Source organism: Ceratotherium simum, chromosome 27, assembly GCF_057802395.1.
Source record: "Ceratotherium simum simum isolate JZ-2026a chromosome 27, ASM5780239v1, whole genome shotgun sequence".
NCBI classification, from domain to species: domain Eukaryota; kingdom Metazoa; phylum Chordata; class Mammalia; order Perissodactyla; family Rhinocerotidae; genus Ceratotherium; species Ceratotherium simum.
Window position 1 is genome coordinate 6,495,690 of NC_141926.1, and position 15,897 is coordinate 6,511,586.

The 15,897-nt window shown below is 44.6% G+C and overlaps 1 protein-coding gene across 4 annotated transcripts in view; it reads left to right on the forward strand.

The window, feature by feature from the left end:
• DSCAM (DS cell adhesion molecule) overlaps positions 1 to 15,580 on the forward strand; it is a 724,602-nt gene extending 709,022 nt beyond the window's left edge. For all 4 annotated transcript variants that reach the window (XM_087418066.1, XM_087418068.1, XM_087418065.1 and 1 more), the window contains one exon: positions 14,324 to 15,580. In XM_087418066.1, coding sequence (XP_087274192.1) covers positions 14,324 to 14,676 — 353 coding nt within the window. In that variant the 3' untranslated portion in view covers positions 14,677 to 15,580. The remainder of the gene's footprint in view (positions 1 to 14,323) is intronic.
• The last annotated feature ends 317 nt before the right edge of the window (positions 15,581 to 15,897 follow it).

Sequence of the window (15,897 nt, forward strand, 5' to 3'; positions counted from 1 at the left end):
AATTCCCACAGGGATGCCAATGGTGCTCTCCAGATGTCCTGCTGGCTCCTCTCTTCCTTCCTTGTTTTGTTTATTTTCCTTAAGTGGCCACTGATGTCCTGGAAAGCATCCACCTCATTTATGTATCACCCAATTAAGTACTTTATGCTTCCATCTAAGATACACAGCCACCATCCCCCTTGCATAGAAGGAACTTCTGTGTTAAATGACTGTCTTATTTGGGCAGACCTTGAAATAATTAAAGATTTGTTTCTTTTTGATGGCCTGTTGTTCATATTGTTGGATTAATATTGAAAAAACTTTGAACTTTTTTGTGACATTGTTGCCTGGGTCCATCAGAGCTGTTGAAAGATCGTAGCTAAGTAAGTTACTGTTGTCTTAATATACTATTTAGACTGAAATGATTTTATAACTTTAGATATGAATACATTTTTAAATCAACTCAAATTCTAATTCCACAAACTTTGTCTTGTCCACTCTAGATGACTGTGTTATTATTGAACATTTGATGTGCTTTTAGAAAAGTATTTCATCCTTCTGGAAGCCTTTCTGTTGCTCCTTTATAATGCAACTAAATTCAATGTTGGGCACAGAAGCCAAGGTTACAATTTCTTCTCCTGCTGACTAGAAGCTGTGTCAAAATTAGCAGTTCCTTGCACTGTGTACTTGTGTTCCCTTGTGGTTCTAGATGGTACCAGTCAGTGTGTGTCTCTAGGTAGTCTTCCAAATCTCTAGATATCTTTCTCCTTGCCAGCACATCTTTTTTGATGATCTTTTTTTTTTTTCATTTATAATCTGAAGCTTTTAAACTCTCTATAAATCAGGATCAAGTTAAATGAACTTTTTGGCCAAGTCATGGCTGCAGGAACACAGGAAACATGTCTCGTTACCCTCATATTTCTCTCCCAGTGTCTAGCAGATACCAGGCAGCACAGTGAGTATTCAAGAAATATTTTTAAAAGACTGAATGGTATTGAATATATACTCCTAACTCTATGTCTGACACATTGTAGGTGCTTAATAAACGTTATTGAATGAATGGCTATATGATGTTTGTGATAATGACAAGAATGGCCAATTTGTTAAAATATTACAATTATTAGAAATTATTAGTAAAATATAAGAGGATGGTTAAGTCTACTCCATCTTCCAGCCTAACTTTAAACAAAGTGATTATTTCCTATTCTTGCTCTAAACAAGTCAAAAGAAAATCTCCTCTACAGATAAGGGAGAGCTCCCCATGAAATGTAGATGATTCATACAGGAGGCTGGCATCAGAATCTACCTTTCAATTTTTAAGAATACCTGAATTTTGAATTTTCTGCATTGTAGGGCTTGTATATTTTAAATAAAATGCCAATTGTGTAATTGTTTTATTTTCTTCCATACGGGATGGCTATTTCCATCTTTTAAAACAAAAACAGGCAAACAAACAGAACTCTCTATTCCTCTGAGAAATACCTGGACAATTCAACAGCTTCTTTTCCTCTTGGTCAGGGTGGCTTCCAATACTTGGGTTACAATGCCTATTCCTGGTGTCAGGTAGCATCTTGAGCCCGTTTCTAACATTCTTGGATTACTGCTGCTTCTTTATTCATGATGTTTATCCTATGCAGTCAAGAGATGCCATTGCATGAAGCCACTTAAATCAATTTAGAGCTTCAAATATGCAACTTAATGCAGCCTGGCCCCGCTAGCAGCAGGGGAAGCGTCGGCCTCTTCAGATCTGGGGCCCAGCCTTAAATGTACACACGTCAGCCCCTCTCGTGATGAAGACAGTTGAGGTTTTCCAACTGGAAATGGCCACTGCCTGCCACCAACTTGTTGGTTCTCTGAATAACCAGTTATATGAAGCAGTTTTGTGATTTTAATTTTAGGATCCATTTATCCCATTCCTCATGCTCTTCTGGGTGTGTGTGCTTAATCGAAAAGCTTGGAGAGTGAGAGACGGGGTCCTTACCTGAAGGACAAGCCCAGCTTTGCTCAGGTCATGCCCTCCTCCACTAAGGCTGGCCCTATTGTTCGCAGCGTCATTTAGATCATGCTATTTTTCGCTCTGAAGCCTACAAGGCTCTCATGTTGGCTCTTAAATTAAAATTAGACTCCAGAAATCTTCACTGCCACATAACCTCCTCCCCACCCTCACTCACCTGCATCATCTGAGAACTCGAGCTCTGCTCCTGGCAGGTAAACTGGCACAGACTCCCATCACATAACTCAAGGTGTCACACTTCGTTCCTCTCAAGTGAGTGTGCTCCCTCCTGCCCTTTCTCCCTTGGGTTGGGTGGTTGGGCCCCATGCCTCAGACTTTCATCCTCCTCCTCTTTTTTGCATATCATTACTATTTAATTTTGAAATTTCTATCATGAATGTTATTTCAAGAGCTAGGGAAAGAGTCTCCTTTCAAGTGCAAGCATCTTTGATGCCTACACATACACAAGTGTGCATACACACACACATGTGCACACACATGCACATGCATGCACACACAGGCATGCACCTGCACACTCACACATACACACTGAGTTGCTCTGGCCTTCGCCCTTCTAGAGATAGATCTGCTCCTTCCCTTCCAGCTTCCTTTTCTTCCTTCGGCATGTATTTTTGAGAGCCCACTCAATAACTGGCCCTGCTTTAGGATCTGGGGATACAACGGTAAACAAGACTCACAAAGACCCCACCTTGAAGGAGCTTACATCCCTGGGGGGAGACAGACACTAATCAAGTAAACAAATCATATAGTGTCAGATCGTGAGAAGTGCTGGGAAGAGAAGTAAACTGGAGAAGGAGTTAGTCTGGCAGGGGTGTTTTATGCAGAGGATGGTCAGGGAACGCCTCTCGAAAGCCATGAGACCTGAGTTGAGATCTAAGCAGTGGATGAAGCAGAGAAAGTCCAGCAGAGATCCTAAGGGGACAGTGGCCTAGACAGAGGGAAAAGCAAAGATAAAGGCAGGAAATAGGAATGACCTTGGCATTCACCACCTGGAGCAGGAGTTCCCTCTGACCTGCCAAACTTGCAAACTTTCAAATACTCCCATAGAATTTCAAGTTAGAAGGACCCTGGGGCTTCTATCAACACCTTCGCATATTGCTATTCACGCCCACTCTGGGTAGACCTAAATGTTCAAAGCTGCTCATCCTGGTTCCCTTCTAGAAAACCCAGATCACTTTGATGTGCACTTGCAATTTCTTCTTATTAAGGACTCTTCTGTAATTTTAATCTTGGACACACAAAGTGATGGCTGGACTTGTTTTGAATGGTCCCAAGCTTGGAACTCTAAGCCCACTTGCCTTTTGCACCCACCTTCTCCCCCTCCTGCCACTGGCTACAGGTGCCCAAGCCCCCTACCCTTTCTGAGTGTTCTTACTGATTTATTGTAGCCGCTGCTGTTGTGTGCATCCTCTGCTTGCCGGGGGTGGGTTCTCTTGTTCTGACTGCCTTTTCTCAGACTTCTGAGCCCCTTAGACAGCTCACCGTTTTGCTTGATAGGCCTATGGGGGTTCAGGTCTAGTTGTTGGGGAGCCCACAGGTGGTGGAAGGTGAGGAGGACGGCTCTGCCTGATAGAACTGTGATGGAAAAGCAGGAGGGCCACTTGTGTCTAGAAGCTTATAGATTCCAGTGCTGCAGATGACAAGCAAAAAGGCTCTCTACAGTGAATGCAAGTTTGCTGCATCTCCAGAAAGAGCCTGCATATTACACAAATATATTACACTCAATTACATTCATGTATTCAATCCATATTTATTCAACATCTCCTCTGTAAAAAGATACTGCACCAGGTGTTATCTTAAGACATGAAAATGTTAATGTATTAAATCAACACTTTCCACCGTCTCCTTAGTTTATCAGAATAGCATGTAGTATCATAGACAGCAGGCAAAGAGTACCGAAGACACAAGACAGATAAATGAGGAGGTCCAAGAAACAAGGCGAAATCCAGCTTAGGAAGACAGGCACCATCCCCTCCCACGCCCACGCCTATGCACACACACACAGACCACACACAGCCCAGTGAGATGTCATGTTGAGCCAGGAGCAACCTGAAGGTCCTGGGATTATACAGAAAAGGTAGGAAGAAATCATCTTTCAATGTGGTCCTGTGTGGCTACAGCTGGCACTAAGTTCTAATGCATCCTATATCCCAAACGGGGAAGCAACAAGCTGTAAATTCTAGTCACGTAGTCAACCTCTCGTGTTGAAATCCCTTGCATGGCTTCCCACTGCTCTCAGGATAAAGGCATACAAAGCTCTGAGAGGGCAGCCCCGTCTTCCTCACCAGTCATTACCTCTGTTCTCTGGGCTCCAACTCTCTGGCCTCCTAAACCCCACCAACGTATATTACCTGGAATCCTCTCATTTCCAGTTTAACTCAGTCCTTCTGTGGGATGACTCTAGATGCACAGGGTTGTTGAGAGGGATCTGCCAGCTTCATGGCTGAGCAGGTACAAGCCCCTAACCAGGGTTCCTCCTCAGTGGTCCCCAGTGTGTGGGGCCCTGTGGGTCTCACCTGGGAGCTGGAGCTGTCTTTGAACCTCACAGACCCTTCCTCACCTGGTGCTCCAAAATCCCTGCTAATGAGTACTGATTTTGCCTAAATGCTGGGGCACATTTTCCAATCCCACTTTTCTCCAGAATGACTTTATGTCGGAAGAATCATGAACAGCAACAAACCCTAAGCCCCACTTCATACCTCGGTGTAGTTTTCAAAGTTCACCAGCAGGTAGGGGGATCACAATATCCATGAGCTCTTAAAAATGCATGAAGCCTCCAAGGTACAAGTCAAGAATGGTAATAGAATCCGTGTACATGGAAATCTGATAGCAATCACACATTATTTATTTAGGGTTTTTCCTGGTTGCCGTTTGGGAGTAAAGATTCATTTACCAGGAGAGGTTCGTTTACAAGTTTTCATTACCATGCTGCAGCATTAATATTAAACTAAAAAAGCGTTAGATCTCGTCTTCCTCTGGCATGGGCAGGTTGCATGCTCCCCTTTGTAGCTTGCTGTTTGAAGCTGTAGTATCATTGGAAGGCTGATCCTTGTGGCTTTTATTGAAATTTCTAGAACTCAAGGTAAGCATCCTTTGCTTCTTACTTTTGCATCAATATTCAGCTCCATCCAAGCACAGATATCAAACATCATTAGAAATTGATGAAAGCTCCTTTTCTTGTGGCCCCAGAGGGGATTTAAGCCCCTCTGGACTCTGATTCACTTTCATTCCACACGAATTTGTTGTGAAAACATGCACGTGTTTTCACAGTTGCTGACTAGTAAAGTATTGCACAGGAGGGGAAGAAGGCTATTGCAATGTGCGTTGGAATTTTAGGCTCCCAGAAATGCATTCATTTGTCCCATATTTATCCCCAAATTCCTAATGCAGACGTGCTTAACAAGTCTTCACAGATGAGATAGTTCAGAGCACAAGAATCTTTCAGAATTAAAGGAACCCTTAGAAATTATTGTGCCCCCTTCACTTGACTAAAGATAAGAGCTAACGCTCGAAGGGGTCACAGAAGTATGTAGAGGCAGAGGCAGGATTTCCACACAAAGCGCAGAACTCCCCAATTCACTCTCTTCACATTGTTCTAAGCTCCCACCTCATCAGGTCAAGTTGGAGAAAGGCCTTCTGACCACTGTTCATTCCGACTCTCCCTTACTTTTTCCCGTGAAGAACTGAGGCCATAACTCCTTGTGGACTAGTAGAGGTGGAGGAGTAGGATTCCTTATTCTGATGGAATTCAACATTTTTTCAAGTATAATTATTAAAGTGAAATAAAGACCCATTTGGAATTATGAACTGTGGCCGTCTAAACTAGGGTTTGTCAACGGCAGCACAATGAACACTTGAGGCAGGATCCTTCTTTGTGGTGGGGGCTGTCCTGTGCACTGTAGGATGTTGAACAGCATCCCTGACCTCTGTCCAGTAGAAGCCGGTAGCAGCCATCCCCCACTACCACCACCAATTGTGACATCCAAAAAAGTCTTCAGACGTTGCCACATGCCCCCTGGGGGGTGGGATATCACCCTCAACTGAGGGCCACTAATCTAGACTTGAGACGTTTTTCTCCTAGTGTGTACGTGGCAAATGGCAGGAACCATTGTCTAAGAATAGATCTGTGGAATGCACATCCAGTATAGATTTTCTGAATTGATTCATTCTTGTTCTGTTTCAGTATTGATTTTGCTATCCTTCCAAAGCTAAAATGCATTCAAACTCTGTGTGTGAGTCTGAATATATTGAGAAAGTTCAGGAAGTTTTGCTTTCCTAAAAGGAAGGGGAGTCTCCTGGTTTTCAGCTAAAGTAAAGCAGATTTAATACAGCACCTTTCTCACAGTTGGGCTTGAAGGCCCTGTTAGTGGAGGATGGCAAGTTTTGAGCAAGTATCTGCCAATGGATGTGGGACCGCCAGAGGGATCTGTGCTGGTTCAGGGCACCAGTGAGCACAGTGGTTAGGGACAGAGAGAGAAATCGATGCTGATGTATTTAGTGTGAACTCTCAGAGATAATAGTGTCACCGAAGGTCCCCAGAGGGCAGTGACAAGAGGATGAGAAATAGAGCATTATGTCAAATAATAAGGGACAACATTGAAAGAAAGCTAAATAGCCCCTCATCCCTTGAGACATGAGTCACAGCAGCACCTGGGCTCCGGCGGCAGGGGGCGAGGGTCACAGCTTGTGGTCTGGGGGGCTGCAGGCTGATGAGGCAAAGTGGAAGAAATGTTCTGGTAATGCAGAGGTCCCAGGGAGGGTGGCCGTCAATGCCAGGCAAGGGGACAGGCTGTCCTGTCATCCGTAATCCACATCTATTCTCGTAGTGCTTGCCTCAGTGTCCTGGCTCTCCCCACTCCTGTTTGTTGTGGTCCATGTGATGCCTTCACTTGTTCCCTTTCCATTTGCTTTTCTCTGTTGTGGCTTTTTATCTCTCATTTCATCTTTCCTTCATTCTATTCTCCGTGTTTCTTCCTTCTGAGTGTGTGTGTGTGTGTGTGTGTGTCCATCTTTCTGATCTCCCCTCTCTCTGCCACTCTCTCTCTGTCTGTCTAACTCTCTCTCTCCCCTCACTCAGTCTCTATCTCTCTTTCTTCCCTCTCCATCTCCCTCCCCTCCTCTGCCCACCTCTCTCTCCCCCTCCCTCTCTATTTTCTGACTCTGTCCCACATCTCTCTCTCTGTCTGTCTGTCTCTCTGTCTCTCTCTGTTTCTCTCTATTTCTTTGTCTCCTGTCTCTCTGTCTCCCTCTCTCTGTTTCCCTCTCTTAGCCCTCCTCCCTCCCACTCACCCCTGCCCTGCCCCTTCCATCTCAGCCCCACTGACCCCAGTCTGATCAGCCTCCTTGGTCCCTAAATTTGGTTTCTCAGAGCTCTTTCTTCCCACAGGCATCTCAGCTTCCTTCAGCCCTCGCCCTCACTGCCCGTCTCTGACACAAGGGCCGTCAGCCTCGGGAGCAGAGCACAGTGGGTGACTGTTTATGATGAGCAAGTGCACGATTAAAAACCACGAAAATTAGTGGGTAGAGTGTGCCCCCAAAGGCCCAGATGGGACTCTGTTAGCCTGCTGTCACCGTGGGTCTTCATGTTGGGTTTGGGAAGTTAGCTAACTGGGTTTAGCTAACTAAGAAGGTGCTAGAAGTGCGGGCAGTTAGATAAGCAGGGCGAAAGGAAGATATGGAAGGGAGTGTTGGAGTCTCCATGTTCTTTCCCTCCAGCTTTCAGAATGTGAGCCGGGGTCCTCCTGTCAGCCACTGTCCTTTTCTCCTACATGCTTCATCTTCCTCTTTTAGTGTGCTGCTTGTCCCCCCAATTTTCCTCCCGTCTCTGTCTTTCTGTCATACACACATACGCACACACAGAGACACAGACACATATATACACACGTGCATACACACACACACCCCACACTTTCCCTGATGTCTGGGCCCTAGTTGCTATGCTGCACTCAACTATCTCCCTCCCCCTCTCCCACGTGTCCTCTCTGTTTTACTCCTTCCCCATGCCTTTTACTTCATGGGTGAAAGTTTCAGCACAAGGGAAACAAAACAAGAAAGAGAGAGAGAGAAAGTGGAGAGGTAGGCTGGAGGAGGAAGTGAAATAACAGAGGCTGTAAATCCTTGCAGGAGATAGACGTGAACGACACTGTAACTGGTTTTCCTGGAAACAGCACTAAGGTGAGGCTTGGTCTCTATGCTGTTTGTGGTAATGGCGGGTTTATACACAAGGATGCCAAGGGGCGTGTGCACCTGACAGAGGTGACTTTGGAGTTCAAAGCAGAAAAGATCCTTAAACTTCTCCTGGGTCACTACTACTTTCAAATGGAAGACTCCAGAGGGGCATGGCTGATCAGCTTCGGGGCATGTGACTCCATGGAGTGTGGAGAGGGTTGACTGGCTGGGGTGGGTCAGCTGGAGAGGACTGGGCGATGAGGAAGCAAGAAGGCCCACTCCCTATGGAGACAAATGCCTTCAAAGAGGCTTCTGCTCCCTTCTGGGGGAAAATCCAGGAAAGCCACTTCCAACATATCCCTGAGGGGTTCTTTGAGTGCCACCTGGACAGGGAGCAGGGGAACTGGGAGAAGTGACTCTGGCTTGGCCTCGGTAGGCAAGCAAGGATGGAGGATAGGATAGCCCACCGAGGGGCTACTACAAGCTTAGAGCACAGTTGGGGGTGCCCTAAACCACTACCATGTTGGCTGCTAGTATTAATCATTAAGGAGAAATCCCCTCCTTTCCTTGGTTGATGGAAGCAGAGACTGTTCCCATACAGGAGAAATATTCAGAGAGGCTTCATGTGAAGTCCCTCAGCCCATCCCAGCCAAGAGAAGAGAACATCTATGTTAGTGTCCTATGGCTTCTGTAACAAATTACCACAAATTAGGTGGCTCAAAACAACACACATTTATTCTTTCACAGTTGTGGAGGCCAGAAGTCTGAAATCAGGGTGTCGGTAGGGCTGCGCTCCTCCAGGAGCTCTAGGGAAGAATCCTTCCTTCCCTCTTCCAGCTTCTGGTGGCTCCAGGTGTTCCTTGGCTTAGGGCTGCATCACCCCAACCTCTGCCTCCATCTTCGTGTGGCTTTCTCTCCTCTTCTTTGTGTCTCAAATCTCCCTCACTTTTCTCTTATAAGGACACACGTCACTGAATTTAGGGCCCACCTTAAATCCAGGTGATATCATCTCAAGATCCTTAACTTAATTACATCCACAAGGACCCTTTCGCCAAATAAGGTCACATTCACAGATTCTGAGGGTAGGACATGGACATATTTTTTGGGGGACAGTAATCAACCCACTAAAGACAGAAACTAAGGTATGAAGAAGATTCCCAGCTCATCCCCCTGGCAGATCTCCAGCCCATAACTTCAGACCCTCTGACAAGGGAGATGTCTGACAGTAAAATTTTCACGTGCATTTTCTAATTAAATCCTCACCACAACCTTGTGTGATAGATTCCGCTATTATGCCCATTGTATGAATGAGGAAAATGAGCCCAGATTTGTATGCAGTCAGATTAAAGGCAGGCAATGCCATCCAGACTTCTACTCTTTAATCACCACCGTTAGAATCATTGTTTAGTTTCTCCCATGTGAAACAGGCAGATGGAGGCCGGGAGGTTAAGAAAAGCAGTTGTGCCAATAGCCAGATTGGACACCACAGTTTTCCATTTCCCTTCTCTGTCTCTGGAGTGATAGGTGCATGCGTTGAGTTGGTATCTGTAGGTGTCTGAAGAACGTAGAAGATGGACAAACAGTTCGAGAATCCAGTTTCCCAGCTGGTACTTGGACTAGCACATGGGGGGCAGATTTTAATGGACATAAAATGCCTTTAATAAACAAAGCTCACCACCAGTTGCTCTGATGCGTTCTTCCATATAAGTGCATGAATTATTGAGAGCTCATTTGTAGCATTCACACAGTTGAAAGGGCTACTTTGGGTGCTAATTGGGAAATACACACTGTCAAAAGAGCGAATTAGAGCATCGTACAACTTAATCAAGCTTTGCCTGAAAAACTGGATCACTCGGAGACATTGGATATTCAGAGCTACTTGGCAGACCTGCAATAAGCAAACACAAGAAGCCCTTGTATATAAAGCTATGGTGCTGAGCTGTTTTCATTATTAAAGATTTCTGGTTATCACCAATCTTTCTCAGCCACCTGAACCCTCTTGATCACTAAATCTGAAGTGGGAAGCCGTGCAGGCAGGGGGCAGATATCATGGGCTTTGTCTTTTGATTTCAAACACATTCGTTCCATCCAATCTAGGACCTGAACATCCTGCAATCCAGCTGGGACCAAAAGGCTATTGCTTTTTAAGGGTTTAATAAGTCTTGTGCATTCAATGGGGAGTTGCTGGAATAGAGACTCATTCCTAAATCTGTTACAACACATTACAAACATGTCAAGTGTTCAAGATTTGGTTGGGTCTCAGGAAAAGCAGGCGGCATTCTTGACCTGCATTTTTAAATAACCCTGAAGATAAATGTCTTCCACATTTGCTCAAGTATTTGAACAAGATGATAAAAAAAAAAAAAAACAGTCATGTAAATAAATAAGGGAGCAAATTAACATAATTTTCTTATTGGACTCTTAGGAATAAAGACAGATAATCACTTTGAGGAAGTTGGATATACAAAAATTTAAAAATTGGTAAAATAGGGTGTGTCAATTCACATACAAAATGTTCTTCACACTACAAAAGAGTTTTCCAGTTTATTTTTTAATCACAGCTGTTAATGTTTTCATGAGACTTGTTTGCAAATAATTAACCCCTGGTAGAGAGGGTTGAAGAATACATCTACTACCGTAAATGCAGATAAATAATTTTAATGCCATCATAGAAGGCATTAGGGACATAAGATTTCATTTTTAAAAATTAAATACTTTCATTTTTCAGGAGCAAAGCTAATACACATGGCAAAATACACCTTTACCTTCACCATTAGAGTCTTTAACGGGGGACCTCATACCATTATTTTTTCTAAGCCGAAATCCAAATACATCAAGTTACCAAAACTCTTTTCACAAGAATGCCAAATTATGTAATTTCTTTCTCTAGGAGTATTATGGCCAATTTATTGTCATGGTAGTTATTATTGGGCTTTCCTTTGATCCAGCTCACTGTATAAAGCCAACATTGAATCAGAATATCTTTAATTTCAGTGAGCCAAAACCAAACTCTCCCTGGGGCCATTTTAGTGAAACACATGCTACAGCTCCTAATGACATCATATAATTACTCACCATCGCTTCATGGCATAAAGACATCCTAAGAAAGCCAATGGGAAATGCTGAGTGGATTCTTGCATCATAAATATCAAGTGACACAACAATGTAATGCAAAGATATGATTGAATTTCCCAAAAATAAGGTCATTGTTCCTCTTACCCTGGGGAGAAAAATCTTAATAAAAGTAATAGCATTTTGAAAACTTTTATGCTCATTTAAATTGTATAAAGTGTGTTTTTCAGTGCCCATCTTGGTTTTATTTCTATTTCTCCTACGTCATTGAGCAATCCTTTCCTCCTATTTAACTGGTTATTCCCTTGTAGTGAGTAAACTTGAATTTTTGAAGGTTTGGGGGTTTAAGTCGCTGTTTGAACACACACAGCTTCCATTACTTTGCTAGCATGTCAGAGCTGATGGCAGCCCTGCTTCATACAGGTGGTTCCTCCATCCCCCTGCTCTGTGCTCAGAGCCCAAAGCCCCAAAGGGGCTGACTGAGGAAGGCGTGATTGACAATTAGGAAAGAAAGGACTATTTTGAAGCAAAAGAAATGAGAATTGTCAGTTATTTTAGACTCAGAAAGTTAAAGGATGAGTTAGGCCTTAGATATATTATTAAGATAAAAATATCCACTAGATGTCTCCTCTTGAGTGTCCTCGAACCATATCAAAGTTAGCATGTCTGAAACTAAATCCATTATCTTTTTCCATCAAAATATGATCTTTCTCCTAGACATCTCTTCCCAGTGAACGGTCCCACTGTCTATCCAGTTTCCTGAGCTTAGAAGCTGGGCAGAGTAGTCCCTGACCGCTCCATCCCTTTCACCAGTCCCAACTGTCGTCAATTCTGAAGCCGTCTTCCTTGGGCCTCATTCATATCTCACAGTTTCATTCTCTCTTATTTCTCATTGCTGCCCTCTGAGCTCGGTCCATTGTCATGGCTCCCTCCCCTGCTCATCCTTCTACCTGGTCTCTTGGCTCCAGGGCTGCATATACCCAGTCCATTTTCTAAGTAGAGTTGCCCAACTGGTATGTCATGAAGGAGTTACAGGTGAGCCAAGATGGTGAGCCCCTCAGTCCCCAAGATGGCCAGGAAGAGACCCCTGGGTTCATCCCAGCATGCTGCACAAATACCCCTTGTCTGTGTGTGTCTCAAAGTGAGAACGGTGGGAGCTAGGCTAGAGAATGAGCACTGTCTGTTCCAAAACTGCTGGAAGGTCATATCCAGGCTTCAGTCCAGCCCAAGCCTGGGGAATGTCAGGTGCACATGTGTCCAGTGCCTGGGTCCTCATTGTGCTCATGCGTTGCAGGGGACCATTGAGATGTATCAAAGACTTGAACAGGATCATGAAGATGGGAACAGAAAGGAGTCGAGAGATAATTCACAAGTAGAATTAACCTAGAGAGGAAGGTGCCAGAAAGGGCTCTAAGATTTCAAGCATTAAGGTCTGGGAGGGTGATGACGACATTAAACAAGATTAGGAATATAGGAGAAAGTGGCATTTGGGGTGAGGTTGGGAGTGGGGGCTGACTTTCACAAACTGAGTTTGTAGATCATGGCCTTTAAAATTCAAGATGGACATTCATGTGGAAATACCTAGAAAAACATCTGAAATTCAAGTGTAGGGCCCAGGAGAGAGAGCAAAATGGAAAAGATAGATGTGAGAGCTACTCATACAGAGACAATGCAGCAGCTGAGCTCTCTGAGAGAGAGGGCTGAGCACAGGCCACTGGGAAAACCTTCTATTAGGGGACTAATGGAGGACAAGGATCCAGCCAAGGAGAGTGACAAGTGGCAATCAGACTGTAGAAGAGATCTCGGAGAACAAAGTGCCGTGGAAACTGAGAGTTCCAAGAACAAAAAGATCAATAGCGTCAAATGTTGTAGATGGTACAAGAGGATGAGGACCAAGAAAAAACCATAAAATGTGGCAATTAGAGGTCAGAGTTGACCTTCAAAAGAATGATGTCAGTAGTTGATGGTGATAGAAACTGTGCCAGTTCAGATTTTCCAAGAAGCAAATGCTAAGGCAGATTAGATGTGCAAGGGATTTATTTAATCTTGTGAAGAATAAAGAGAGAAAGAGGAAGCAGGAACAGACAGGGAGAGTCCACAGACCAAGATATGGGTCTGACACCTGTGAGAGGAGAAAGCGGGGGAAGGACTGGACAGGAAGAACCTCAGATGCAACGCACTGCTGAGAAGGCTGCAGCCAGGGTGATAGGGAATCCCTGAGAAAAGCTGCCTGTTACAGAAATCCCGCATTGGGTGGGAATGGTGGTCAGGAGGATCCTGTCATGCTCAGGCAGTAGCTGGGAGCAGCCTGGAGGACAGGTAGCCTCAGCATTCTGGAGGCTGCCAGCCAACCTCTCTCCCTACGGTGGGTTCTCTTGAAGGAGACCTGAGGGTGCATCTTCACGGCACCGTAGAAACCAAAGTGAATGGTCTTAAGAAGAAAGTAGAAATACTAATACTCTGGTCTAAGCTGTTCTTATCTCTATACACAGCACTAACTGAAACAGAAGAGACACAAGAATTTAGCAGGTAGGCAAAGCCTAGGAGGGAGGCCACGTGCTCTGGGATTTTCACCAAAAGCAATCATAGAAACCCAGTCACTAAGGGGCTGGCCAAGGTCACACAGTTTTGTGGAATTGCTGAGACTAGATCCAGCTCTTCATTCCTCTTTCCTTGGCAGCCTTGCCTCCCTCCTCAAGCCCAGTGCTCTCCCGGCACTTCTGATCACATACAGGGTTCAATCTGTCAACATTTTATACCCGGTGTGCACTGTTGCCTTTGCTGTTGTTTTTCTTTCCGTTATGGGGTTTTGAAAGATCTTGTTGCCTCTATTTCTCGGGTTACTGTGACATTTAAGAGCCTAAGTTAATGCATTGTAGAAAAGCCAGCTCTTCCTGTGCCCTGTGGAGAGAAGTGAGGACAATTCCATCTGCTTTTTGTGCGCTCTGATGAGGGGTCTTGAAAAACGTGCCCAGGTGCAGAGACATTTCCATCGCCAAACCCTGAATGGACCATCGTGTTTGCTCAAGAGCCCTTTGTACCTGTTTACCAAATGAAGAAACCAACTAACTGCTCTGTGTTTCTTTCCAGGTGACCTCATCCATTTGCCTCCATACCTTAGAATGGACTTTTTGTTAAACCGAAGTGGTCCAGGCACCAGCAGGGACCTGAGTTTAGGGCAAGCGTGCTTGGAACCTCAGAAAAGTCGGACCCTGAAGCGCCCCACGGTCCTCGAGCCAATCCCCATGGAGGCCTCCTCCTCCACGTCCTCCACAAGAGAGGGACAGCAGTGGCAACAAGGGGCCGTGGCCACATTACCTCAGCGAGAAGGGGCAGAGCTGGGACAGGCAGCTAAAATGAGCAGCTCCCAAGAATCACTGCTCGACTCTCGGGGCCATTTGAAAGGAAACAATCCCTACGCAAAATCGTACACCCTGGTATAACAAACAGCATGACTGGACAAGCCGTTGTAAATACGATTTAAAAAATTCAATCAAAGCTACCTTTTTTTTACGGAATTCCAATATTTATAATTAAAGAAAATTGCCAAAATATATTAAAAAAAAAAAAAGAGAAAATACTGAAACCACAGACAGTGCAAAGACTCTCCTGCTTTTTTTCTGTCTGAGTGTGAGCTCCATCTGCCTGGGCATCTGATTTTTTGGGAAAGAAGTCCAGTTTTATGATCTTCACAGGCTACTGCATTTTTACTGATTTTCTACAAAGTGCATGGGGGACTAACTAAACCTTCTGACTGGAAGTTCTATCACACAAGATGCAAGAAAGAAAACAGGAAAAAAAATTAACCCTCTTTGTGAATTTAGAGGGGACATTGATTTGGGGGCAGGGGAAACTTTAGTCACGTTCGCACACCTTTCTTTCCCATTAGAAACGGGATCCTCAATTTGACCTTCTTCTGTTGTTAATTAGGATGAGTGCCGTCAGTGAAGGGGTGGGGGGAATCAATTTGGTTTTCTTTTTTGTTTATTTTTTAATTTAAAGAGACACTCTTTGCATTTTGTCTAAGCGAAATAAAAAAGAAAAAGTTGTCTGCCTTTATTTCCACGTCTACTTCTCTTGCCTCCCACTGATTACCGGGTCTTCCTTCCTATTGATGTTTGTGTTTGCAAAAACTAGGGCTGAACCTAGACCCCAACTCCATAAACCAGAGAGGATGCCAACACTCTGAACTTCTCCGGAAAGGCCGGGAAGAGCGCAGAAGATGCAGTTGGTCTCAATCATAACAAAGGGCTGGCCAGGTATTCTGAGCTTCCCAAATGCTCTGCTCCTCACCTCCCCATGGCACTTGGCCCTCTGGCTAGACCAGGGGCCAGCAAACCATAGCCCTTGGGCCATAGTCAGCTCACTGCTGTTTTTATAAATAAAGTTTTATTGGAACTTTATTCGAACAGCCATGCGCACCATTTGCATTTTGTTGGTGGCTGTTTCCTGCCACAATGGCAGGGTTAAGTAGATACAAAAGAGACGGTATGGCATGCAAAGCTGAAAATATTTACCATCTGGCCCTTTACAGAAAAAGTGTGCAAAACCCTGCTCTAGAGTCCCACAGCTAGCCACAGCTTGCTGGAGAAAAGAAGAGAGGACTAGGAGAAGTCCATGCATCCTACTCTCCCAGACCTGTTCTGTCGCCGCTGTGACTGGTA